Genomic DNA, 27,298 nt, shown 5'->3' with positions numbered 1-27,298 from the left:
GGCATGGCGGGGTATTACATTTGAACACAGATCATTTATGGCTCCCACAATAATCCCGGTAGAGGTGAAAAAGAAACAGGGAGCTGCGTCGAGTAAGGATTTTTTTTTTTCTTCCAATTTTATTGCAAACAGTAATTTATACAAAGTTAGACATCATAGAAATTGTCCAAAAAATTACAGAGTGAAATCTGATTAATAAGAACAAAAAACAGACAAACAACATGTAAAATCAAATAGTGGACAAATTGCAAAATTGTAAACAACTATAAGACAAATGGGTTAATTGTTGCAGAATGTACATTGTCCATCTAAGTCAGCAAACCTAGACACCATTATCTTAGAAAGGTAACATTAGAAAATGGGCAAAAATTCAAAATTAATCTCTTTCATCTTGTTAGAAATCTCTTCTGCCATTCAGTGTCACATATTTGTGAATTCCACAGTTATTTCCCTCTTGGCGTGATTTTCTTTTTTAGAAGATAAACATTGTTTATTAGTATAGTATTAGTATTAGTCTTAAATTTTTGATATTTATGTAATGCAGGTTATAATCTAAGTGTATCTTGATAAGACGTGTTTGCATAAACTTGAATCGACTAAGGAGATAAGAGCTACCGTTACGTTACGTTATGTCACTTCCGGCGTCCATCTTTCGATGGCTGAGGAAAACCGTCGCGCTGAAGTCAGGAGCTCGAGCAAGAGTTGAAATTTCTTATTCTTTACGCTACAGAAAACAGAGTACGTTGGTGTTATCTGAACAGATGACAATTTGACGGCTCAAAAGGTTGCCCAAAAAGCGGTAAGGGTTGTTTTTTAATCTTTGAGAAAAAACAATGGCTAACTGTTAACTTAGCTATCTTTATTTCAAACATCAATGTAACCGTTGTAACAGTGTTAAAAAACAAAATGGAGCTAACGTTACATGCAAATCCAAATTGCTGCTAGACACTCCCGAAATGAATGTGAACTCATTTTACCACATTGTAACGTTATTTCAAACTTCTGTACAATGTTTTGCCTCAAATTTATTCAAAGAAAAAAACTCCTATAATGTTATTGTCTGAAGTCATGAGTGGGCAGGTGTAAAGCAAACTCAGGTAAAATCTTGCCAGCCACAAATACAGTAACGCTAGCAATCCACTATGGTTTAACATGTAAAGTGGTGTGGGAAACCATTTGACACAGCCTGTCACTGTGGATACATCCATGCCTTTCATCAGGCCAGGTCCAGACACAAAACCATTTACACTGATAATGGCATCAACAAAAAACATTAAACTAACTTTGCAAAGTGTATTAATAGTTTGTGTGTAAGAAGAGAAGTAAGGGTGGGCCTTTTCTCTAGAGTGAGAGCACTTAATCCTAGCTTAACATTAAACACTATGTGTGTCACATGTGATATTTAACAAGACATGAGGAACTCCCAGAAATTATTTCATGAGCTAACTAATTTTAGGGCTAAAACTCATATTGGGTGCGAATTTACTGTTACTCCACCACTACTGTTCAGCTTCAATAATTTGACCACATCTGAACATTGAAATTGAAAGTGAGTCCAGTCCTTTGTGATAAATGATATCATAGATATAATTTCATGATAGTAATTAAAATCATTTGCCAGAAATTAATTTACAGTAAATGATGTACTTCCCCCATAGCTGCTCTGTGTATTTTTGGACTTTAGCAATGTTCCCGTAACCATGGAGATCCTGTGCAGAACAGCTCACATCCTAGAAATGAAACAGGAAACTGGTACATCATCTTTTATCATACTTGTCTGAGTAATGAAACTGATAAAGGTGGTAAACCCCAAATCTCTGGCGCATGCTGCTGCTACTTGATCTGAACTCATGACTAAGAGCTATTTTGCACTTGCCAGGTGGTGCACTGTTGTTCAGGAAATGAAATCACACCGACTGCACAACCAGGAAGACTAGACATGTGTTTGCCAGAAAATAATTGCAGAGGGTTTTTGACACTCCATACTTCCACTCAGTTCTTACATTTGGCTGAGATCTTAATGAGATCAAAAAGATGTTAGGTAACTTGTTGTGGATGCTGCTTGCAGTGTGAACACAAGCTATGAGTCATTATTTTAAGTCTTGTTTACAATCTTAGATTTCAAATGTATAACATTAGTTTCTCATCAGTCTGCAGTTCTTTTATGAAAGTTAAGGGGGTATTTTCGGGATTACAAGCCACTGTGGTCTTGACACAGTCAGGTCCTGACATCAGTCACCAAGGGCTTTGAAATCATGGAACCCCTGACAATGCTGAAAATACAGTCAAGACCATCTAGCAGCTAGTTAAAGTTTATTACCAAATGGTGCAATCTGGCACGTGTTAGTAAGGGCTCTAGTAGAGTCGAGAGAGGAGAAGGGGATGAGAACATTTTAACTTTTGTCATCTGAAACAGCCTAGTAATTATGTTTTGGTGTAAGTGTTCTCCAGTCAATTCGTTCAGGTGGATTGGCAAAACTCACTCTATCATGGGGTTTTGCTCAATGGAAAAATAATTACCATTTGTTTACAGAATCAATAATCAATTTGATTAATTACACAGTGTATGTTTTCTAAGAACTGTTCGTTGATGCCAAGGGGAGGTTTGAATCAAATATCAGTGGCGAGACTGCAGTATCAGCATGTGATGTTTGTGTCCAGCTAAAATATTGTCTTTGATTTTGTTATTCACATGGAGCTACACCTGAGTTCTGGGCATTGCTTCCATTCCAGCATTTCCATCCTGTAACAGCGGTGGTCCTGGCATGGACCAGCCACAGTGTGATTACTGCAGTCTGAGTCACGTTCAGCTCATGCATGTTCCGTCTTTAATAGGATATTTTCCCTACATGCTGTGTGTTGATGGTGTACAGTAATGAGGTCAGATACTGTTGACACAGCTTTGTGTTTATTTAAACAAATTCAACTGAAATTAGAGGATACATTTTCAATTTGTGAAATCTGCCTTAAAACAACAGTCACATGCCCACATGGATATTGCAACAGGTTTTTCTGACTGTAATCTTTCCTCCTGCTCATACTGGCCATGAAGAGATCTTTTCCCCCGTCACGTACACCGAAGAGATCTCTTTAGTGTACGTGACGGGGGACAAAATCCACATATGTGCAAAAACACATTCCAGTTTATCTGTTATAAACATGAGGCTTTGTCTTCTTGAGTAAGACCAGGGTCGGCAACCTTTACTATCAAAAGAGCCACTTTTGACCAAAATAATTAAAAGAATCTGTCTGGAGCCGCAAAACATATTTGAGCTTTATATGAGGGTAACACAGCCTAATAAGTCTAAATTTAGCCTATCAACATTATTAATAGGTCTAAATGAGCATTCATTAATATGTTTTACCACAAGGTGGCTACTCTGCAGTGAGCTCTTTATGATTATGGATAAAAGATGACTGTTATTCATTTACATATTGTTATAGCCACAGGGAGCCACTGGAGAGGAGCCATAGGTTGCCTACCTCTGACTTAGATAAATCCACTGGACATCTTCTAAAGTTTCTGTTAGCTCAAAATTACCTCTGACCATTGTTTTAAGACTGATTTTAGAAATGGTGTCCTTTAAGGCAGTGGCTAATGACATTTAGCAGCTGTTTTTAAAGAAAAGTTTTGTTAGCTCTAGCCTTGGGGGCGTCATGGAAGGACAGTTATCCCACCCCAAAGGCTTACTGCATGTGTGAGAGTACAAGTAAAGTAAGTTCATGTAGAGGTTGGGTACATGATATGTGGGAAAAGCTGTGGGGGAGAGAAGGCATTGCCAAGCTTGAGATTGATGAGTGAGGAATGAGGTTTCAATTTTAGGTGGGACTTTGCCTGGGAATTCAGCCTGGGAAAATTTCAGATCTCAGTTTCCTGTGTTGAGCTGCGTGCAGCATTATGAGACAAAGGATTGTGCGCTCTGCCAAGAAGACAGTATGTGTCACTAACACACTCCAGCACAGAGGACACTTAAGGGAAACAAATTTTTTAAAGGTGTTTTAAATACTGTAGCAGCCTCAGGTGCCAAGACCATGTTTAATAAGAATATCTGTGAAGTTTTTGTAATATATTTAACATTTATTTCTATGAATACTTAAAAACATATTCAGCTGTTATTTTGCCCTGTTGGGAGAGAGACAAGCAGGGAGCACAAACCTGTTCAGACCTGTTAAAGTTTTACAAGTTAGAATAGTTTGAATAAATAAATAACTTTGATAAAAGAACATGAAAACTGTTCTTTTTTTAAACAAAATCCTTATCCCAGTTTGCACAGCAAAAAAAACATTTAAAATGCAAAAAAAAATGTTAAAAGTCTTAATCTGATTTTGATATTTACAAATGACTTTATAACATCGCAAAAAAGCTGTGCAAGTAAACTAAATGATACCTGCGTCTCCCCTGAATGCTAAAGCAAATAAAAATAAATGAAGTATGATTGTATCCTCAGCTGACTTTCATGGTTAAATAAAGAAAGTGTTGTTGTGCTGTAGGAGACGAGGTGAGTCATTCATGCTGCGTTTGCCATGGACTGTTAATGGGGGAAGCCTCTCTGTATGTGTTTGTGTGGAGGAGCAAAGTATTTCCTGAGAGTATCAGTCATTTAGATATGTCTGCGTGCGCAGGAAAACACCATCCATTTCACCAACCAATCCATGAGTTGTATTATGATTTATTTGTACATTTCTGTTTAAGTATAAGACATTAATTATAAGTCACCTTGCTCAGGTTAGTCTGCAAGGTGTCTGATCAGTTAATTCATTTCAAGGTGTACTTTTATAACAATTTCTAGGACCTCTATGACTACAAGTCAGATGATATATATTTAGATGCATATCATCATATATTTAATCTGATCTTTTTTTTTGTGTTGCAGATCACAAATGGACTGCTGTGAAGCAGTAGCTGGCTAAAAAGACCTGAAGATAAAAGTCCAAACATCTTGAGACTACAAATTCCAGCTGATATTCGAATGAGATTTTTCACATTGAGGTAGGTGCAGTTACAAAGAAAGACAGATACAGTATTTTGCCAGTGTATAAATGGAATTTTAGATGGTGTGCAGTATTTGTGCATCTGTCAGCATCATGAAGCCCAGCTTAATGAAGAGACCTGAAGTGTGTGAGGGGTTTGGTTGAGCTGTGTGTGCGGGGGTGAGCTGCAGCTTTCTGTGAGGAAAAGAGGAGACTGTATACTTTAGTATGTGACATTAAGGAGATGGTGGGAAGCAAGTCAGTGACGAGTAACAAAGAGCAAGGCGTGCTGTGCCTTCTTGGTAGAAGTGCTTCTGCATGTATGTGTATGTACATGCACATGGATATTGGAGTGTTTTTATACATACATTTATATTTTCTGATGCTGCTGCATTCTGGCAAAGAATCAGCTCTACCATGGTGGGAATATATAAGGGCATGTCCTACATACACACACTCCCAGGTGGGTCCACAGGACACCTCTCAGTACACCTCAACATAGCTCAGACCAGAAAGGCAAAATGGAGACAGTACCAAGAGAGTTCAGAGTCTCAGAGTCACAGTAGAATGCCCGACTGATTTATTTGTTGCTGTAAATGTATAGCAGATAAAATTGTAACTTAACTGTAAAAATATCCTGTCCTGAACATGTCTTTTTGCAAGTGCCAAATTTAAGGGATCTTGCCAATAATTTTTGTTGAAAAAGAAATAGATAATATGTATATTAGGATCAGCCAGGCTCCACGGTTCACAGTTTTGCCCTAGCAGCGTGCATGCAGTGGACCATTTATCCTCTCTGCAGAAAGTTCTTACAAAGTGACGTTAGGTAGGAAATAAGCAAGTAAAGCTCTTAAAATCTCTTAAAATATTTAAAAAAAAAAAAATATTAGGCCTTAAAGTCATAACATGGTCATAAATTTAAATTTTTCACAAACCTTTTTTTTTAACATTTTATTTAGTGTTCAGTTTTTCAGATAACAGAAGATTCCCTGAGATAGGATCTCTTAAAAATTATATATTTAAAAACAAACAAAACAGAACAAAGCAAAGCATAACAATAAGAGAATATACAATAACAATATACTTGCGGACAATGAAAAAAGAATTACATTAAATTAAATAAACACAAAACTAAAAATAACAAAGGGGGGTTGCATTTACAACAGAGCAGGTTTAGTTACAGAGGAACACAACAATGACATTTTGAGTGATATTCCACTGTTATACAATCTATTACTATTCCCAAACATTTACCATAAACATGTTAATTTATTTCATTTATCAGTCTTTTAGTGTTTTTGCCAAAATGAATCAAGCTCTTCTGTGTGAAAGTTACATTTCTGATGTTTATGTTTGAATCTGTAAACCTACCACTGAACCCAAAACTGTCTTTTTATTTTTTTAAAGCTTTCAATTGAAGTTTCTGATACCTGTTAACACCCTGAAGTAATCAGCTCTTCAGCAAGATAAAAGGACGGGTAAAAAGTGTAATCCAGATTGCCTCTTATGGCATCTGAAAAACATTTACTATCTGTTGAATCCCCCTATTGTTACCGATTCATTGCACTCAGCTGTAGTGAGGATCTTAGTGTTACATATAATGAAATTGCAGTGAGAACACAGCTGAGATATGCCAAAAAAAATTGCTGTATACTTTGAGGATTACCCATCCACTCCCACCCATTACACAGACATACGTGAAAACACACTTTTTTTTTTAATTTTGCACCACAGAAGATTCCAACTCCGTTACGGATCCTCTTCCCTCCTGACTCAGGACGTGTGGTTGGTCCTAGTTGCGTTCACTGCCTACATGTAGTTAAAAGGCCTGTAAAGGAAGGGAGAACAGGAACCATGAACCAACCACCGGAACGGGTGAACCATGATCATCAATCATTTTGTGGACCGTACTATGACAACATATACCTCCTACATCATGAAATGAATCTGCCTCATAACCTGCTATAGTATGTCAGAGGCAGGTTCCTTGTTCTCACCGCTGTCAGATAGAGCAGATCTTAAAAATCTACACTCCTATTTTAAGATGCCTCATGAATTATGGGTTCAGTATTAAATGCGTCACTGGGAGGCCTATCTGGGCTCCTACTGGCACGTCACAGCACACACACACACATAACCTATATTAGCAACATTCTCGTGGGTGTCCAGCCAACCTAGAGTGAGCCAGTAAGCAAGCGTAGGCAAGGTTTTCTCTTTTTTTTCGGTCCAGAACTAATTCAACTATGGGGTTTTCTGTTCCCACCTAAGCTCTAGGCTGTGCAGTCATTCAGCTCAATCTCTCCGTTATTGAGGTCATTCACCAGTTAAACAGAGCCAAACCTACTAAATCAAATTAATATCAAGTAAAAGATATTTTGAAATATTTAACTTGATGTTATTTCCTGTTAGGGAGTGACAAACTCATGCCTGCGCTGTTTGTGTTGTCTTTAAAATACTGCTTTGAAACTCCCTGCAGTGAGTTCATCTGGCTCCATTCTGTCATCTCAGCCATGCTGTCCAAGCAAAGGCCGGTACTCTTGGGAGTGGCCTAATTTAAACTTCTCCACTGTTTATAGATATGAGCTGATTGTATAGCAAGTTTGGGCTCTGTTTATTTAGGCTTGGGCCCTGTGTGGAAATGGTAATTGGTGTGAGTAAGAGGAACTTATTGGACCGGTGTTGACATCCTGGAGACCATTAGGGAGACCACAGACCAGACCGGCCCAGTGTCAGAGAGATGAGCTCATCTTTTCCATCCCCTGCTCTGGGGCTGGAGGGGTGGACTTGGTTTTCAGAGGGGGCTTTTAACATGGGGTTGACTCTGGATGGGGTTTGGGGTCAGGGAATAGTGCAGGCTGACAGTGTTTGTTATTAAACTGGTGTTACAGGGCATGAAGGCAGTGGGAAATGTAGTCATACAAGATTGTAATTTCACAATTCAAGTCTCCGCAAGTTGATTTTCATTTTGTACTCAACTGACCACTTTCAACTGGGCCATTGGGTGGCTGGTGCAAATTCCGACCTAATATCTTCCAGTATGACCAACTATGTTACGTACAACGCTTTTTAACAGCTGACTACTGACTGATCACCTGACTTGGCATACATTTCCATCCAAGCTTACTCCCATCACTTGCTATAAGAATATAAACCTCTGAATCAAAATACCCCCAGTGGCAACAGACTAAACAAGCCAAATCCACCTATGAGCGGGCAGTCAGCCTCCTCAGCTTCATCAAGTAATTAGGAAGTGGGTGCTAATTACACAGAAAACCTTGCTGCTTGATGTAGTGTGTATGTGTGTGCCTGGCCCCCTGGGCAGGGCAGAACAGTACGTCTGGCAGTACTAACAGACAGAGAGTATCAGTAGTGGCTGGATGGCACGTAGGCACTCGACATGGCACCCTGCCACCACCACGCCTTATCGCCCCGCATGCCTTCCCCTGCCTCTAAGTGGAGAGTGAGTTGTTTTGGTTTGACTGCACTCACTGCTGCCTAATCTGTGGGAGGCTGTGTGTCTGTGTACGTTTAATGACTGCTGCTTAATCATCATCCTTCATCAGGGCATTTTGGGGGTGGGCAGAGTTGGAGCAGGGCGGAGGTTTGCAGGGATGTTGCTTTAGCAATGTGCAGGAAATGGCAGGAGGCCTTGAGACATGAGACGTGACAGTTGCAACATGAGCCAAAGGAAGTCCCATGCAGCATGAAGATGACGTTTACTGAGAGGCATCATATCTGTAATACTCCTGCTTTGTGTTGACATTCCTCAAGCTTAGTGTAGATTGATCCAGGTACTCAAGGGCGTCGCATACTTTTAGCTGACAAGGGAAACAATGTTGCATCAGTGCACAAACCTTTGCTGTGGAAGTGAAAGTAATCACATTAATACCACTATTAAAACCCATTTGGGATGCAATGTTTGTTCATCATAAATCCAGTTCAGTTTGTCCAAGTGAAACCATTTATGCTTTGTTAGACAGTGTGGAAGGTGACAAAATGTAAACAAAGTGCATGAATGAATACATATTTACTGCTAAGTGGAGGGGATGAACCAATTTATTAGCCGAACATCAGTTTTGGACAATTTTCATCTTGTTGACTGCCATCGGTTTATCTACAAATAAGATGACATTCACTGATGGGAGATGTTTAGGCAATTTTGTGCTGCCCAAATGTTGTGTTGATTATTTGCGGTCAACTCAAACAACAGTAACTAGCATGCCCAGCTGCTGATTCAGAGAAAAAACCACAGGCTGGATATGACTCTGACACTGTGGCGTGACATAAGAAGGCAGTGGGTGCTGTATGCACGTGTGATTTGTTGAGAGAGAAAAAAAAAGTTGGGAGTTTTACACAGTCTTGGAGAAAGATGAGCAACATGTGGTTTTTAAGACATATTTCTTTGCAGAGGCCCCATTGCCAGAAATGAGACCACACCACACTTAGATGTTGGAGAAATAATCACTTCTGTTTTCCAGCACTTGCACGGCATGAAAATACCGAGGCATATGTGCTCCATGCATTAGCACAGGCAGTGAGCGGATCAGTTCTGTGTCTCACATCATGGATCAGCAGAGAAATAAACTCAGCTGAAACAAGGCATAGATGCTCATCTTTAGTAACTGTAGTAAGTTTAGGTATAGGTAGTTTTATAGCAGGTTAAAAAGGCTTTTGAAGCAGAAAAGAATGGATATTGTTCTTATAAAGAAGGTTATATTGAAGGCTGTTACATGATTTTCTATGATTGAATTTTTGCTCTTTTAAAGATAGTGTATAGAAGCACTGACTGACTTTAAAACCGTTCAGTTTTTTTAATACTTAAGATTTATAAGTATAAAAGGGGGATTGAATAACAACAGAAACAAGTTAAACAAGAAAAAAAACCTGGTATCTGCAACGGCTATCGGACAAATTGTTATTTTAAGTGTCAGTATTGGCTCAGAATTTCACAACCGGTGCATCCCTACTAGCTGGTGTGTCAGTGATGGGTAGTTGTGAGTGAACCTGATGATTTGATAGTAGGAGAAAAGTCACCCTTCTCTCTTCCTGTTGGTTTGGTTCACATCACTGCATGGTCATGTGCCATTGGGCTTTCCCAGCTCCTCACTGCCCTGCTCCTGTAGCACTGAATTAGAGTCATCTCACTTTCACCTCAGTAACTATGGCAAGAGAAAGAACCTCATTGGATTGGTTTCAGCATTTTTTGTCTTTTCTTTTTTACTACGAATTCCAGAGCTTTTTAAAGGTGGAAAGGTGACTTGAGTTTTGCATCCAGGCACATTACCTAGTTTCACTCTCCCTGTCTGTTTTAACTGGTCTTGTTGAGGCCTGCAGCCTGTCTGTCTGAAGAATCATGAGATGATGACCTGCATGAGGATAAAATGACTAATCTTTTAATGACTTTAATGATTAATTATTTAGTCTTTAAATTGTCAATAAATATCCTAGAATCCTTTTATGTTTCCAGATTGCTCATGACCAACCGCTAGGAAACTGGAAAAGTTGTTATAATTCACCATGACATGAAATGGAGAAAAGCAGTCAGTCCAGATTTTTTACCCAGAAAAGGTTCAGTATTTTTCGACAGGTATCACAATTGCCACTGATTTATTCTTTTGTTGATATGTCTTATGAATTAATCAACAAAAATGTTCTGCAATAGCTGTTATTGGTGCTGAGGGAAGAGCGCTATTTATGCAAGATTGCTATTTTTGCTTCATGGGGAGATTGAGGATGTAACTAGAACACATTTGATAAACGATCAGCAATTCAGGGACCTGAAGTGGCATCACCATACCTCATCCTCCACTCCCAGTGGTTTTCTGCTTGCCAGATAATAAAGGCAGTTTGCTGCTAAATGCAGATGTCCCTTCTGAACTGTATTCATACAGTAACAGATTGATGACCCATTTGAAAATATCTTGCGTTTTTTGCTGGTGGCGAAGACAGTCCTGGACCTGAAAACAGATGCAGAGAGACATCACGTACAGTACAAAGTAGCCAGACTAGAGCAACACTGCACCCCACAGGCGAAAGGCATGAGCAAAGGTGGGGAGAAAGTAGGTCAGAGGGAGGAAGGTGGAGGGTGTAAGCGTGCGGGAGGGTGTTTGGGTGGGGGGTTAATAGAGACAAGGTGGAGGGTGGGAGAGAGGGAACAAAAGAGCTGTATGGGGAGGGGATAGAGACAAAGATTTGCTTTTTCTTTTGCATCTTTTGAAGTAAACAGGCTCACTTTTCACAAGTTTCTGCCATCTGGGAGGTATATGAAATGTGCCAGAAATAAGAGAATCCTTGCCCATAGTCTATTTCTGAATAGAAAGTGTCTGTCTAAATGCCAGGGAGGCTGCGCTGCTCTTAGGAGAGAGTGTTTTACTGAGATAAGGACCAGAGAACGTGTAAAGCCAAGTGCTTGAATGTGACAATGAAGCGAAATGTCGTTGGTGTCACTGCAGGAATCAAGCTTATTTAATGCTACATTATTATAATAGCCAACCTGTGCCACCAGAGACTGTCATAGCTAACACAGGGAGTAGTATTGCAGTGAATCTGTTTGTATGTGATTGATGCTGTATCTGGATATTGCGAAATCAAAAATGGATTATGGTTTTTACCTGGTTTCCTTCCTTTCACTGTGTTTAATAAACATGTGTGTTTGTGTCTTTGTGATGCTGCTGATGCCTGTGACAAAATGTTGTACTGTCACTGTACTGTTGATGAAAAAGGAAACCGACAGCAGCTATAGAAGTGGAGCAGAGATAGAGGGTTTGGAGAGGAAAAGCGCACCGTGTTAAAGTGAACAGTAGATAGCGCCAACAGCTTGTCATTTTTGGGTTCTTGTTGGGATCTAATCAACAAATTTTTGGTACAGTTTATCTGTAATTGCCAATGCCAAATGCCATTTCTGTCTTTATAATATTAAGTGTACTACCATAGTTTAAAAAAAAAGATATTTAATCAAACATATATTTGGTTTGTTTATTGTCCCTAAATATGCTTACATAGTGAGTCAGACTCTTCTAAAATTCAGGATAACAAACTTCAGAGGTGAGAGAGATAAGTAAATTGCACTGATTTTTTTTCAGCCTTTAATAGAGTCAACAGATGTTTCATCAAACAGTGTGACACTAAATTAGTCTTCATCAGAGCAAACAAAATTGATAAAGTTTGACTCGTGAATATTTGTGGGCTGAATAGAATTGTGTTGGCCTCTGTGAAATTGGCCAAGACTGCTTTTTTCACATTCAGAAGGACTTGCTAGAACGAAGACCCTAAAATTAAAAGTCCATAAAATTAGTAATGTAATACACAGATATAGGTTCACCTAAGAAACTTTCGGACTATTGAAAAGTCTGGGATATTGGATATAAGATAAAAGTTTGAAGATACAGAGTAACAACATTTATAATAAATGTAGGTGTGCATAAATTGTATGCATACCTACAGTCACAAATACTTGCCATCTGTCTGTACTGCTGATTAGGAAAACCCATTCACGATGTGTGTGTCTCCCTGCACTGCAGCAAAGGACATGCTGACCTTCGCTGCCCGACTTGTCTAGCCTACTGTGCCACATTACTATTCTCCACAGGTTATGTCCCTGTGTAGTCATGTGTACGCCTTCACTGGCACACTTGCAGTTGTTAATTTATGCGCTGGCATCGGCATCAGCATACGTGCGCGTCCTGTGAGCAGCTCAGTCTGACAGAGTCCGTAGTGGCTCCTCATTCTCGTCTCCTTCTTCTTTTTTTTCCAGCGAATCATCCTTCTCCTCTGTTCGTCTTCTCCCTTCTCATCCCTCTGTCCGGCCGGGGTGAGGACAAGGGGGTCCATGGAGAGAGCTTTAAATGGCTGAGGAGTTGTGTACCGGTTGGTTTCGCATCGTTGCAGGTACAGTAGGTAAAACCCCTTTCTTGACCTATCCATACAGCACAGCACCTCCTCAGCAGTGAGATTGTGGATTGTGATAGTAGCTTAATGAGGGAGGAGGTCACTCTCTTTCCTTCCTCTTTTTTTTTTTTTTTTTTTTTTAATTTTCTTGGGGGGTTCACTCTAGATTATCTGATTTCTGTCTTAAAATGGGTTGTGTTATGTCTTGTGAGTGTATGCGTCCTCTCAGAAAGTGCACCAGGAAACAATCTGTTGTTTAGATAGAGAAATAGAAAAAGGTAGACAGGATTTGTAAGGAACAAATATAGAGAATGAGAAAGATGAAGGGAATTATATGGATTTTTCATGGCATTCAAACTATTCATTTCCCTAAAGCTGCATGCTCTATCTACCCTTTCTAGATTTCCTTTACTGTCTTTTTTTTTTCTTCTTCTTTCATTTTGCTCAAACAACATGAGTATGCCATTGAGAATGCATGTCAAATCCACTGCATTGCAATGTTGTGCAGTCATTTAGATCCTGTAACAGTGACATTGTAGGGTTGTTAACTTTCACTAAGTGACAGTATAGAGAGATGTTGCCTGATTTGTAGTTTTTGAGTGTCTGCTTCTAAGTAAGTGTCACATGACGTTTAAGTCACTTGACATGCTGAAGTGCACTAACAAGAGTTGTGGCTGTGGTTGCACTGTTTTTAATGCTATTGAAAGTACCGTAGTTCAAAAATGAAGTGACATACTGACATCTTACCTAATCGTTCCATAAATCAACACCCACAATAGACAGTTTTATGAAATGCCATTTATTGTTATAGCAAATAAACTCTGGGGGATTCTAAGATGTGAAAATAGCTTAAAGACTAAAAACAGTGTTTTTAATTAAATTACATTTTGACTTAAACTTCGATGGTCATCTTTGTGTATTTATATCAAAATGTCAAAGACTTGAAAACCTTTTTACTTCAAGAAATGTTCACTGAACCATATCAAGTAACACTGAGGACATTTTTTGATAATTTTTTTTATAAATTATAAATAATAAAAACATTAAAGTTGCATCACGATTTTTATGATGCCATATGTTAAGTTTTCCCTTCAAACGTCAATGTTTGATGTATGTAATGTTGTATAATTGGATTTCTCTGCAGTTTGGACAATATCAGCATGCATATGAGTGGGATGTTAAAACATTGTTAAAACTGCTCATCAAGATGGTCATAAATGGCACTTCTCTCTGGTATATTATGCAGAATATGCCCACTTATGTACTGTACAGCAGTGTGGGTGTGATTGTTTCATCTTCTTCATAGTAAATGACATAAGTGTGTGTCTCTTTATTGAGGCTGCTCAAACTCCTGTGGCTCCAAAACAGAGCTTATAGGGCATTAGGCTTTATTTAGCAAATCCCCCTCCCTTCCTCCTCCCTTATTCTACACTCCTCCACTAGCTGGCATGCCAGCATTTGTCAGCTGCAAAATCACTATGCATATTTATATGTTATCTGTTTGGCCAAATATCAGCCTTGTTGCCACGGACATGCTCAGTACAGTGTGTATTGATGGTATCACAGTATGCTGAGCAAATATTCAGAATATCAACACCAGCACAGTGGTAAACATCACTCATGATTCTCAGTGAACACTAGATGGCAGTGCAGGAAAAGATTGGGGGTGAGCAGTGGTGAGACAAGAGGAGTAATGTGGAAGAAAACAGGAGAGGGAACGTGATGGGAAATAAAGATGTGGACAGAACAGAAAAGATGAGGTAGATAAAAAAGACAAAAGAAGAGGAGGCAGCAGAAAAAATCAAAAAAGGGGAGAGGGCAGGGAAGTTGCCAAATACAGCTTTGGGAGTGAGGGGGAGAAGGAGGGGTGAGGGGGAAGGGAGTTAAAGCAGGGGGCAGGGTGGGAGGGTGTGGACCCTCTCTTTGGGAGCATCTGCTGGGTGTTAAGACAGAGGAGCTGGGCAAGTAAAGACAGAAGGATGACAGGAGGTAGGAGGCAAGTGACAGAATGAGCCTCATAGAGGCAGCTTGACAAACATAAAAGGGTAACAAACAGGGAAAAGGGAGAAATAAGTAAATGAAAAGGGAAGAAGTGATAAATGAATGAGAGGAAGAAAGAGATTTGGAGGGAGGGAGTCACCATCACATGGGCTTAAGCATGACTGGGGAAGATTCATGGGGCATGGAGAGGCACTCAGCTGGCTCTTGTTAAAGCATGACTGAAGACAGACAGATAGAAAGAGGGAAAATCCAAACTTATTTGTCCCTCTGAGGGAAATTAGTCACAGGTTTTAGGGTTTCCCATAAACACACAGCATGTATCTGAGTATGAATATAACAAAGTTATGAACACGCTCTCTGCCTGCTTCAGAAGATTTATGACAGTATAGCCTGAGACCCACTGAGTACTGGGCTTCCATAGGAATGCTCAGCCAACTTCTGGCACATTTTACCATGTCTTTATAGCTGCGACTGTTCAGACAGTTACTAATAATGGCTGTGATTTGCTAGTGAGACATCTACAGTCTGATTCTTAACAAGAAAACAATGCACAGATCGGTGGCTTTCAAAAACTAATCTTGAACCAGTAGTGTTTGGGTTTTTTTGCCATTATAAACAACTCTTAGCTAGTGGTGAAAAGGTCAATTCAATATCTCTTTCTGTGGAACTTATATTTGCAATATAAGGAAAACCTGTAGATTTTTGAGTAAATGAGAGGCTCCTGGTTTTGGACTTCCTAAAAAATAACCTTATAAAAGTCTCCCTGACACAAGAACTCAAAAACCAAAACAAAAACAAACCAAAACATAAGTAATTTGGTCATGATTTATCTTTTTAACATTATTTGTTTCTTAAATTATAAAAATGTAGACAATATAATTATTTTTGGTACTTTACTTTTGCATTTCGTTCGTTATTTATTCTTTAGTTTTTCATATATATTTATTTGTCCTCCTGATTGTGCTTAGTTTGTCTGACCTAACACAAATACACTGGATTTTAACATTAGGAAACTTGTTATCATGTATACTATATGGCTTACTTAATTAACATAATAGGAATACATATAATGGAGTACTACTGTGACTACGGTCACTACTTCAGCCACTACAACAAACAATAAAAAGTAATATTCCTTGAACCAATAGTTAAACTAATGACAATACACTCAAGTTGTTTGCAGCATTCATCTCTGTTTCATACCCAGATTTTTTATTTTTCTGGTGAAATATAACTTTGCTGTTTCACTTGTTGTTGTTTTGTAGGCTTGCCTAATTGTCAGTCTCCTCTGCTCTTTGGTTTGTCCACATAAACATTCACCCCCTCCACCTCCCCTCCCTTTCTCTCTCTGTGCACCCTCTCATAGAAAATTAATCAGCGCACACACACAAACACAAGCGCACACCCCTCTCCGGGGGCTGTTCTGTCATCGGCCTTTCCTGCTCGTTGGTTGCAGCTGTAGCCTGCGTTGCCATGACGTCACGCTGATCGATCCTCATCCCAGTGCAGTGGGAAAGCACAGAGACAGGAAAAGACAGCCAAGAGAGAAGCAGACTGGCAGAGAGAGGAAAAGGTGGGAGGGAAAGGGGATGAGAAAGAGAGGGCAGAGTGAAACCACACCTTATTCCAAAGAGGGCGGGACACAGGCAGCCACACACAAGCTGCTACTACAGGAATAGTCACTGTGCAGGAGGGTGCAGGGCAAATATTTTGTGCAGTGCTGTGTTATTATAGAGTCCGTGTATGTGTGTGTCCTCAACATGGGTTGTCACTTGGCTCACACCTGCACATTACTCTCTCCGCGAGCAAATAAGTAATGTCATTCACCGCTGAGCAGGTTCGGCACACTGCACTGACATAAGGTAGGGTGCAGGGAAGGGGGTGCGTGTGTCTGTATGCATGTGTATTTAACGGATTTGTGTATGCTCTGTATTTACTCTGTGCATGTCTGGTGGCTTTTTCTGTGCCTCTATTTGGATGTGTAAACGTGTGTGTGTTCAGTGTATGCGCACAAGTATTTGTCAAGCAAGAGCGGTCACTAATGTAGAGTGCTCTTGGGCCGTGGTGTCAGGAGATTCAAGCTGTAAGCCATGTGACTCCACAGAGAGCTGCAGGGATTGGCTGAGGCCATCACTGACCTCAGCAAAGTCCCTCCGCCCCTGCTCAGCACTACCACCCCCTCTGTCAAACACACATACACACACATAGCCCTCCCTCCCTCTCGATCTCTCCGCCTCCCTCCCTCCCTCTCTCTACCCTGCCTCTTTTATTTATTTTTTTCCTCCAGTTAGCTTTTCCCCCCACCTCTCAGCATCCTCGGCTGAATGTGTAGGTTAGAGCCGCAGTAGCAGCAGCAGCAGCAGTAGCATCCATGGCTTAAGCCCCAGCTCTGATCGGCAGCTAGCCCGGCCAGGCCCCTACCCCTCCTCTCTCTCTCTTTCTATCTCTCTCTGTATCTCTCTCTCTCTCCCTCCTGGGCTAGTTGACAGGCGACGTCTGGGGGTGTCGAAGGCTCACAGTTAGCCAGGGCGTTAGCCACATGCACACGGCTGCTCTGCTGCCCATCAATTCTACTGTATCTCTCTGGTAACCGGGGGCTTCTTCTCATCTCCCCCTCCCCACGCCTCCTGTTTTAATTTCAGGCTCTTTGGAGATAGAGGAATGCAAATCTGCAACCATGATGGAAGGTAAGATGATTTTTTTTTTTTATTTATTGTGCTGTCCCCTTTTCTGTTGTTATCCAGGGTAATCCCCCTTCATGTCCTTGTACTACAGCGCTTCATCTGCTGGCAAGTGTGTATGTGTGTGTGAGTGTTCAGGAGGTTCAAATGTCATAAGCTGCCCTGCTATTTTGAGTGCATACATTCCGGTGACTTGCATGTTATTCTTAGGAAAAGGGCACAGCCACTGAATGTCTACCACAGAGGCACAATGGCGAGGCTAATTGAACCGTGTGTACCTTTTGTGAGTGAGTGAGTGTGTGTGTGTGTGTGTGTGTGTGTGTGTGTGTGTGTGTGTGTGTGTGCGCGCGTGCGCGTGCGTGTGCGTGTGCGTGTGTGCATATGTCTGAGTACCCCCCCACCCCCCTTTTCCCGCTTCCCATCGTAAAGGATTATTTGGATTTATTGTGCAGGAGGGCTTATGTGCCCAGCTGGCTCACTTGTATAAATTCTCTTTGTATGGTGTTCTCTGAAAGACATGCACTAACACATGCATACACACTTAGAGTGCTGTATGTGTCTGCTCTGTATCTGCATACACACTCACAGCACCATATGACTCTGCTCGGTATCTGCATACACTCTCACAGTACCGCATGACTCTGCTGTGTATCTTCCACACACGACATTGCCATTTTTACCCAGCACTCGCGTGTGGATTTTCATATCTGTACGGGCGGGTGCATGCATACATTTGTACCCACCCATGGTCGGGCTGATCCATCTCTGTTGGGTTGAGTGTAGTGAGGAAAAAGCGTAATGATGATTGTTTTAGTTTCATGTCCCTTTAATTGATGACATCATCAGGGGGAAGGCCAGTGATGGAGGGATGAATCCCTACAGCTCTGCAGCTGGCACACGAAAGCCTCCATCCATCCATCTGTTTCACATGATATCTCTTATTTCTTATCTTTCATATTGTTCAGGCATCTTATATTTACGGCCTCTGGCCATTTGTTTGACCAGAGCAACTGAAAAATGTTGACTGTGACTGAGGCAACCTTGGATTATGTAAGCTTACAGAGTCGATACATAGGCAACATTCTGAGGCAGTGACCATGGGAAAATATGTGTAGGTTACTATTGCTTACGATATTTACCTCCTGAAGTTATGTATATTTCCTCAACATGTTTTTTATTCTTATTTTTTGTCCTTGCTTTAAAAAAGCGAGACATCACTCAGGTCTGTTTATTCTGGTCCATTTAATAAATAAACCCAATGCCAGTGTCTCTGCTGCACAGGAAGAATCTTATTAGCATGCTTTTCTGGTTGTGTTTGTGCATATGTGTGTGTCTATCAGTGTTTCAAATGAAATGATGTTTTTTGCTGCCCAGTCATGTGTTGTTGACTTGAGTTGTTTCATAGTGACATACTAGTTTAGTTTAGTTTAGTTTAGTTTATTAGTTTATAGTATCGTAGACAATCCCAATTAATTGACTGTAGAAATAATAGTAAAAAGGGCAGCTTTAGCCAACATGGCTAATATCCAGCTGTAGTCCCTGGCCTGATGACAATAGGCACCCTAAAAAGAACAGTACATTACAGCACATTCATTAAAAAGAGAGAATTAAGAGTGAAGAGAAAAAGATAGATCAATAAAGATAAAAAGGAACAGTAAAACATCAATACAATCATGCAGAAACAGCACATATAACCAAAACATACAGAAGCAGCACATGCTATATAATCACACACAAAACGTCAACACATACAATCACATTCAGGGATGCAGACAGACAGCACATATAGACATGCAGCGTTTATGATCATGTCGCAGTAACACACAGCCATAGGTTAGTGTGTGCAGGTGTAATTGTCAGTAAACCATGTTTTTAACTTGGCTGTAAAGGTGGAGTATGCCAGTAGCCAGGTCATTTTAGTTAGGAGTGAATTGAAAGGATGGACAGACACCTATGTATTGATATTGAAGTGACAGATCTCAGATAGTTTCTAGCAGTTTGAACTTGGTGATTTTTAGTAAAAAAAAAAAAAAATCTCAGCTATATATAATTTGCTCAGACAACATATCCAAGTTTTACAAAATTGGCAGTAGCTTTATCATGACCACCATGCCAGCTGGTGGAGGAGTGTAAAAACAATCAAAGGCTAATTCAGTCATTTAGACTTTATTGCACTATAGGGAGAATTTGGTTTGCCATAAAGAACTCAACACTTACGTAAGACACAGAAATAAACAACCAACAAAATAAAGTCTCCATAGATCACTGCCACATGACAAACAGGAAGTTCTTACCTCATTTAATGCAGTGAAAAATGCTTTAAAAGGTGCAATTAGACAGTGTAATGAATTGAAATGGCTGTGTGACCAAATGGGTTTGTAGATCTGTTGAACTTAATATCTTTTCAAAAGTCTCATGATTAGTTTAATGTTTGTAAGAGACCACAGTTAAGGTTATTCTCCATCTCCATTCCCCTTGTTAACTGACCATGCATGATGAATCAAGGGCTGTGATTACTGGTCTGCTATGTGAAGTCAGAGCACATCTAGATTGAAATTAAATGAATGACATTTTAATCAGTTGAAACGCCAGATACAGCAATAATGACCTCTCCTGAATGTGTGTATTAAACTGCCATGCTACTGCATCATGAAAAAGACAACAGTCGGCCTGGAGCAGGTTGTGATGACAGCAACCATAACAGCAACACTGTTTGTCACACGTGCGTCATTGTACAAACTACAAACTGCTCAGTATAGTAGGTTATAATTTAGATGATGACCATGAGACATGATGCTACACCCTTTCTGCCCTTGTCAGAGTTTGGACAGAGCTGTGTTTGTAGCAAACAGCCACCTTGTGCACAATAATGTCAGATAAGCTCACGCTGGCTGCGCACGAATCTGCACAATATGTAATTATAAATACTGGATCTCTCAGGGTGATAATAACAGATAACACAATAGCTAGTTGTTAATGATCAACCCAAAGTGATTCATTGCTTTCCCTTTGGTATTTGATCTATGATTCAGTATGTGACTTGAAGGTAAAGATTAGCTCTACACAGTAATCAGTAAAATAATCTAATAGTTGTGTGGTATAAGAAATGTGTTGACAGGTAATCTCGGTGATGTCTTTCTTTCTTTTCTTTTTTTTTTTCCCCAAGAACTCTCCAACTTCACTTTGACAGTAGAACTGATGAGCTTATCTGTTTCTCCCCCTCCCCTGCAAGTGTGCCGTCCTGTCATCTACTGCGTTTGTCACGAGCCAAGTTGTTAGGTAACAGTTGTGAACTAAAAAAAATAGACCGTCTGCAACCGCCTCCCATCCATTAGCATGGCTAGCAAAGGCTTAGCATGGACTGTGTGAGGGCAGGATTACAGTCAGGTGTTAAAATTGGATGCTAATCCTTGTTAGCTCTGCTTTTTAAAGCTCCATGTCATGGGCAGCGTGGCTGTCCCTGGGTAACACACAGGGTAGAAGACGTGGGGTGATCATGTCATTTTAGTTCAAAGGGAGAGAGGCAGTATTCGTACTAGTGATGATAACCTCCTTCCCACTGGACACAATATATAGTGGATAAAAAAAAAGGGATGTTGTGCTAAATGTAACTGTTGGTGAACTGTGGCCTCTAAATGATGATCACAATAACACATATTTGCTACAGTACATCTAAAAATGAAACATACTTTCAAAAAAGCATTTGTCTGTGCTGTGTGTTTCCATAAAAGACTCTCTCCCCCTATAATTTACAACAGTCTAATGGTGCTTACCATGATCATTTGCTGTGAATTTCCTGGGTTTACTGCAAGTGGGATTACTACAACTATGTTTGTGCACACTGTGTATACACCATTGCTAGGCAGATGTCATTTAAAGTAACAAATCTCCAGCATGCCTTTCTGTACTCATGAGAGCCTGCATTTGCGTGGTTTACTCAGCTCTCCGTAATGTAATCACACAAGTGCAGCATGGGACTCCTGATCCCGCTGGACTTTGAGAGTAGGAGCTCTAAGGAGGGTGTTCAGACATCATCAACACAAAAGTGCAGTTTAATACATGCATTTTTTAACTGTATAAAAGCAACATATCACTAGCAAGCTCAAATAAGATGATATCAGTGACGCCTTAACTGAGCCTCTGACCTTTCATGTAGCGCTACCATGAAGCCAAAATTTCTTTTCGCTCCCCAGAGCCTAAACATTTAGCATTTTAGACACTTCCTTCTGTTCCACCTTCAAGCCAAATCATAAACTGTGTACACAAGTATCTCATAATGTTATTGGTAGATTTGATAAGAATTTTCTGTGGACATTGATGCTCCCAATGGGGAAAAACTCCTTTAGATTTTAAAGAACCCATGGCATTTCCTGTAGCACCACCATTAACATTGTAGTTAACATTGCAGACCCAGCACTGAAAAGGCTGTAAGAATAGCAGAATCACTATGTTGTTAGTATATCCTCAGCATGTTGTTGCAGAGTTTTGTTGACTCCCTCCAACAATTTTGTGGGTTGTAATGAGCACTGTAGTCTCTCATGGCCACTAGCAGGGCTTCAGACTTGTAGTCTTGTTAATCCTAGTTAGTAGCTGTAGGAATCAGACTGTCACAGGGAGGCCCAGTACTTAGAGCTTGCCTGGCTGAAACTTGGATAAATCCTTGACTGGAATGCCGCAGAGTAGAGGGCAGAGAGGACACGGGGCCATATGGTCATTCCTTTAAGGGTCTATTAGCTGACTTTATATGAAACTTGATGATTATTTGTTTTTGTGCGATGGCTGAGAAGGGGGATTCTCAAATAGTGAATTATATTGGTATTATTATGTTAGTTTTGCTATGATACAATTAAATTCCCTGTCAATCTGGCTTGGCTTATGGCACATAGGCATGCAGGGTCATATCCACAATTGAGTTGAGTCTTTCAATTGAGTTGTAATGAAAACAGCACTACATTGCTGCAGAGAGCCCTGTGAAATAACCAGTGTATGTTGCTTATGGGTCTAGTGGCAGTACTTGGACTACACTTTAAAATTAGCCCATCACTATTATAAGCATCTTTTTTGCTCAAGGCCTGCTGGCATGAGTCAGCATATCTCTGGTCAGCTCTGCTCAATGGCATCCAATAGGCTCTCACTCTTGAAGGACTCTGCTGCCATATGGTTTCCTGGGTAACGACCATGAGTCTGACTCATGTTTGTTTTGGTAATGAGCTCAGCAAAGGCTCCCAAGTTCACGTTTCTTTGATTTCTGAATAATTATGTATATGGTGGGTTGTTGTGGACACAAAAGCATAAAGGGTGGTGCACCAGGTCTGTCCATGTTGGTGAAAACAATGTCAACGGTACATGTTTCCCCTTGAAGCCTTCTGTGCAAGAATTGCTGCGCTGCTCCCCATTGCAGACCCAAATGAGTAATTTAATGTCTTGCCATTGGCCAAAACACATAACTCATGTGGGCTGATGCATCGGAAACAGCCCTCAGTGGCCCAGCAGAAATTTTATGATGGTATGAAACAGAGCAGCACGCCGTCTGTGAATGTGAAATGCAGAATTGTATCTCCCTGCCATCCCCTCATGATTGGTGCTTGTGCCACTTATTCTCCATCCTGAGTCACAGTTTGAGTCCATGTTTCTCTAGGTGTTATTAGTCTAATCTGGTCCTCCATAGACTCAGCCATGCATAGACTCACGAATCTATACATCCACTTTTCACAGCAAATAAAAGCTGTATACGTACACAGGTCTTAGGTTGTTGTAATGAGTAATAGGTCGTTCTGTATGTCTGTGGGTATTCCTACAATAGAGCAAATTAGGAGTGGCCTGTTACTGCTTTACTAAGGTGATTGTATATGTGTCTGTCCAAATAATAACTGTCTTATGTGGAAAAAAATGAATGCACAAATTAATTTAGGACTCTGTATTAAATGAAATATGTGCAAAGGATGGGGATGTGATAGACAAGGCTATTTTTGACATTGGTATATATTCTGGAGATGTACCACGTCTGAGTCACTGGCGTTTCCTAATAAAAACACAAGTGCACGGATGCTAACGCGTCATCGGACAATGCTCGCATAAAAACCGCGCGCATGTATATGTCTGTTCAGTCTTCAAAGTGCTTGTGTGCTTCTTCCTCATTGTTGAATGTGTCACAGTAGAATGGGTACATTGTGACAGTGCTTGACAATAAGTTGTTTGACAGAGACCCAAATGAACTTTCCCACAACAAAGACACACAGGGACAGAGATCCGGGAGAGGAGGAGGGCGAAGGGAAAGCAGTCAAACCCAATCTGCTCGTTCTTGTACACACTTTTCCTATTCACCCATTCATTCATAGACACAGCAGCACAACATCCTCACAACAGCCCGTTCAAATTCCATCTTGTTCTTTGTGCAGACACACTCATTCACGCGCACGCACACACACTCTCACACACACACACACACACACACACACACACACACACACACACACACACACACACACACACACACATAGACGAGCTTATGTAATGATGCCCAAGATTCAAAGCCAGATAAACAGACATGTTTGTGTAATCTCGTGGCAGCTGGGGGGAGATGAGGTTCTCTTACAGCATAATCAAACTGTTCTTGAATGACATATCAGATAGAGCTTGAAAAATGTCTCTGTCAAAAATGTCATCAGATAAAAAAAAAAAAACACGATTAAATTGTATTTGTCTGTTTGGAAGGATCTTTCTTTAACGGTGTAGAGTAGTTAAAAACAAAAAAAACTGCAGGGTAAACCTTTACACTGCACATAAGTTAGCAGATAATTTTCCTTGACTAAGTAATGTTTTCACACTTTTAAAAATAATTTTCCATGCAGTAAGTGCTGCTTATCTTTCCCATCGATGCTTCTCTGGTTTATTTAGATTGAAATGTTACACGTAGCACATCAAAAACAAACAGGAAGTAGCACAGACTGTTAACTAACAGACGAGGGATGCTGTTTTCAGCCTGACAGGGCCCACGCAGAGATTAGAGGATCCTGCCGTCAAAACAGTAGGTGATTTGCTGTCAAAGATGTGTGGTCTAATTTAATCAGCGGCTCTACTTTTATCATAAAAAAAGATGGTCTTGTGGTGTGGCTGCTGCCGTAACACTAATGCCGTCACTGTGATGGCACCATGGGAGCTTTTGTGTCGTGGATTATGATAAGAAAGGTGAAGGGAGCAAGCAGAATTCAGAGAACCAATTAAATGTAGTTCAGTGCCCCGGTGATTATCTTTATGCTATTGTGTTGTTGTGTGAAACAATACGTGAAAGGGATACATTTTAAGCTTTGTATCCAAGGTAGGAAATGAACTTTTTTGTACACCTGTCACTGTGGCTGTAGGTTCTCTACATCTAGAGCAATAGCAAATGCCCCAGCCATTTTTCTCAGTTGTCTCTGGTCATGTAGCACCAAATTCAGTAGTAGTAGTTCAGTATTTGTGTCCTTCTACTGCATAGACAGCCCGGTTTTATGATGAGATCATCTTTCCCGCAGTGAAATACTTCTTTATGTCTAATGTGTACAAATGTTTGTGAATATCTGTGTGACTGACTCATCATCTGTGCGTCCTTTCACACACACCACAAGGATGTGTTCAGGTCACCAGCCTAGATCCTCTGTGAACATAACTTCGAGGATTACAAGGTTTCCCTGTGTCTCTCTCTAAGTCCTGAGGCACACATTTCTTAAAAATGCCGCTTTCATAATAGTGTCTTTTACAGAGTCCATAGCGATGCAGCCAGGACCCAATTAGAGGAGAGACAGACAATGAGAGAGACGCACACACGGAGAAAGAAGCTGACACAAGCTGTGAGATAGAAAAGGAGAGTGAAGAGTATGCTAGAAAGCCATTGCCAGGAAAAAGAAGGTAAACAAAATGAGGACTGCTGGAGATAGGAAAGGAGATGAAGTGAGTTAAAATGTCCTGGTAGGATAGCGTGAGAATGGAAGAGATACATAGAGAGCAGCAATGCGTGTCAGAGCCCCGGAGGGAGAGGGTAGAGGACAGTACAATCATCGTGAAAGGCCCGTATTTTGTTGAGTCACTTCCTCGTTTGTAGCTTTTTTGGAGTCTGATCAGCTCATGGGGTGGGAAGGGGGATTAAGAAATTATTTAAGGGGATGCGAAGTCTTCGTGGCCTAGATTTTATTTTGCTTTGTTGTAATTTGATGGTACCTTCCTTTATCTGGATTTTGCATCATGGTTCAAAATGTCAATTTCAGGAAAATCATTGTCCCCATTCACCATAATTTTTGCCATAGATGACTGGTGATCAGTGTGTTCTTTCTCAAACACATTAGCGCTCTGGTGGCCCACCATCTTATCCCTTATACCTGATCCCTTCTCTACCTTAGTACCTTTCTCTTTCTTGGAAGGTCCTTCACTCATCTCATCCCCAGAGCAATCCTTATGACCTGCTGTCCCGCTGATATGGATCTCCGCTTTAATTTCCGGCACCTTTTCCTCCCACACTGTCTTTCATATTATGGAAGGAGGGGTAGATAGATATGGTGGCAGGGAAACCCCCTCAGGGAAGTTGGATTTATTTGGCCATATAATATTAATGGGCTTCTCCGTGTAATGTATTCAGCTCCCAAGCTGACTGTTAGTGCTTGGCTCAATCTCTTCTGACTCCACTTAATTAATAAATGAACATGAAATCTTATTGCAGTTAAATTTGTGTGGCCTTTTTCTTCTTTGTTTGTGAGATAAACATCAAATACATGATCATTAGGAGTATTTATGCACTGATGAGATGCCTTCAACTTGCGTCATCTACTTTAATTAGTGATTTCCTTAGTTTCCCATAATACCTTTAACAAGCCAAAGGGAAACAGCATGACCTATTGTGCGATACATGAGAAGAAATATTGTAAGGGGGGAATTAGACATGTTCAAAATGCTGATGATAATGAATGATAAATTGATAATTATGCCCCCATATTTCAAACCATAGCATGTCGTGTCTTAGTTTCCACTAAAGGTGAAGAAAATATAATTGATCCCTTTTTTAAATGAGTGTCTTCCTGATTTTTGTCTCTAAAAAGAAATCTCTTCTCTTTGATTCTGCACTGTACACCACAATTTGCTCACTCAGCTTAATTTTTTTTTTTATGAACGGCTTGCAATCAAAATTTTTAGTTTAGTACAATGCAGTAACATAAGAGTTTTGAGTACACCAGACACAAAACAAATGTGTCACGTGACCCTTGTCTGACATGAATTGTATGTCAGTTTAACCTAACATTTTCAGTGTTGTTTGAGCATTTAATTCTGTCCATATGAGCACTAAAAACATTGATTACACATTTTACAATATTCATGTTCAGTCATTCATTCATTTCTCAGTTTTTATGAAATCTGTTGAACTATAAAAACATATTGTGGTGAACTTAGGTTTCTCAATTACTAGAATAAGGCAACGAGATGAATTCTGAACCAGGAAGTGCTCTTTATGTCACCTTAGCACACCTTTATGTTAGACACTCTAATGTCCACACAGTGGGGAGGTCAGTATTTGTGTATTTAATAGGGATGCACCGAATATTCGGTAACCGAATATATTCGGTAACCGAATATATTCGGCCGAATATTGCAAAAAACCACACATTTGGTATTCGGTGGAATAAGTGAAAAGCAAGGCCGAATAATAGCGGCATGTTTTGATAACGCAATCAAACAGCGTGCGGTGACGGACGGAGTAAAATGTCGGCAGCGTGGTGATATTTTACTCCATC

General features: G+C 40.3%; 1 protein-coding gene across 6 annotated transcripts in view; it reads left to right on the top strand.

The window, feature by feature from the left end:
* The first annotated feature begins 661 nt into the window (after positions 1 to 661).
* The window catches only part of sgip1a (SH3GL interacting endocytic adaptor 1a), an 87,330-nt gene continuing 60,693 nt past the window's right edge, over positions 662 to 27,298 (top strand). For 5 of the 6 annotated variants that reach the window (XM_050056036.1, XM_050056034.1, XM_050056032.1 and 2 more), the window contains exons 1-4: positions 662 to 799; positions 4,875 to 4,990; positions 12,725 to 12,867; positions 17,502 to 17,546. In XM_050056036.1, coding sequence (XP_049911993.1) covers positions 12,816 to 12,867; positions 17,502 to 17,546 — 97 coding nt within the window. In that variant the 5' untranslated portion in view covers positions 662 to 799; positions 4,875 to 4,990; positions 12,725 to 12,815. The remainder of the gene's footprint in view (positions 800 to 4,874; positions 4,991 to 12,724; positions 12,868 to 17,501; positions 17,547 to 27,298) is intronic. The other variant, XM_050056031.1, reaches the window with a different exon arrangement.

Source organism: Epinephelus moara, chromosome 10 (genome assembly GCF_006386435.1).
Source record: "Epinephelus moara isolate mb chromosome 10, YSFRI_EMoa_1.0, whole genome shotgun sequence".
NCBI classification, from domain to species: Eukaryota; Metazoa; Chordata; class Actinopteri; order Perciformes; family Serranidae; genus Epinephelus; species Epinephelus moara.
Note: the sequence above shows the minus strand (reverse complement) of the source record. Positions and strands in the feature narration are given on the sequence as shown.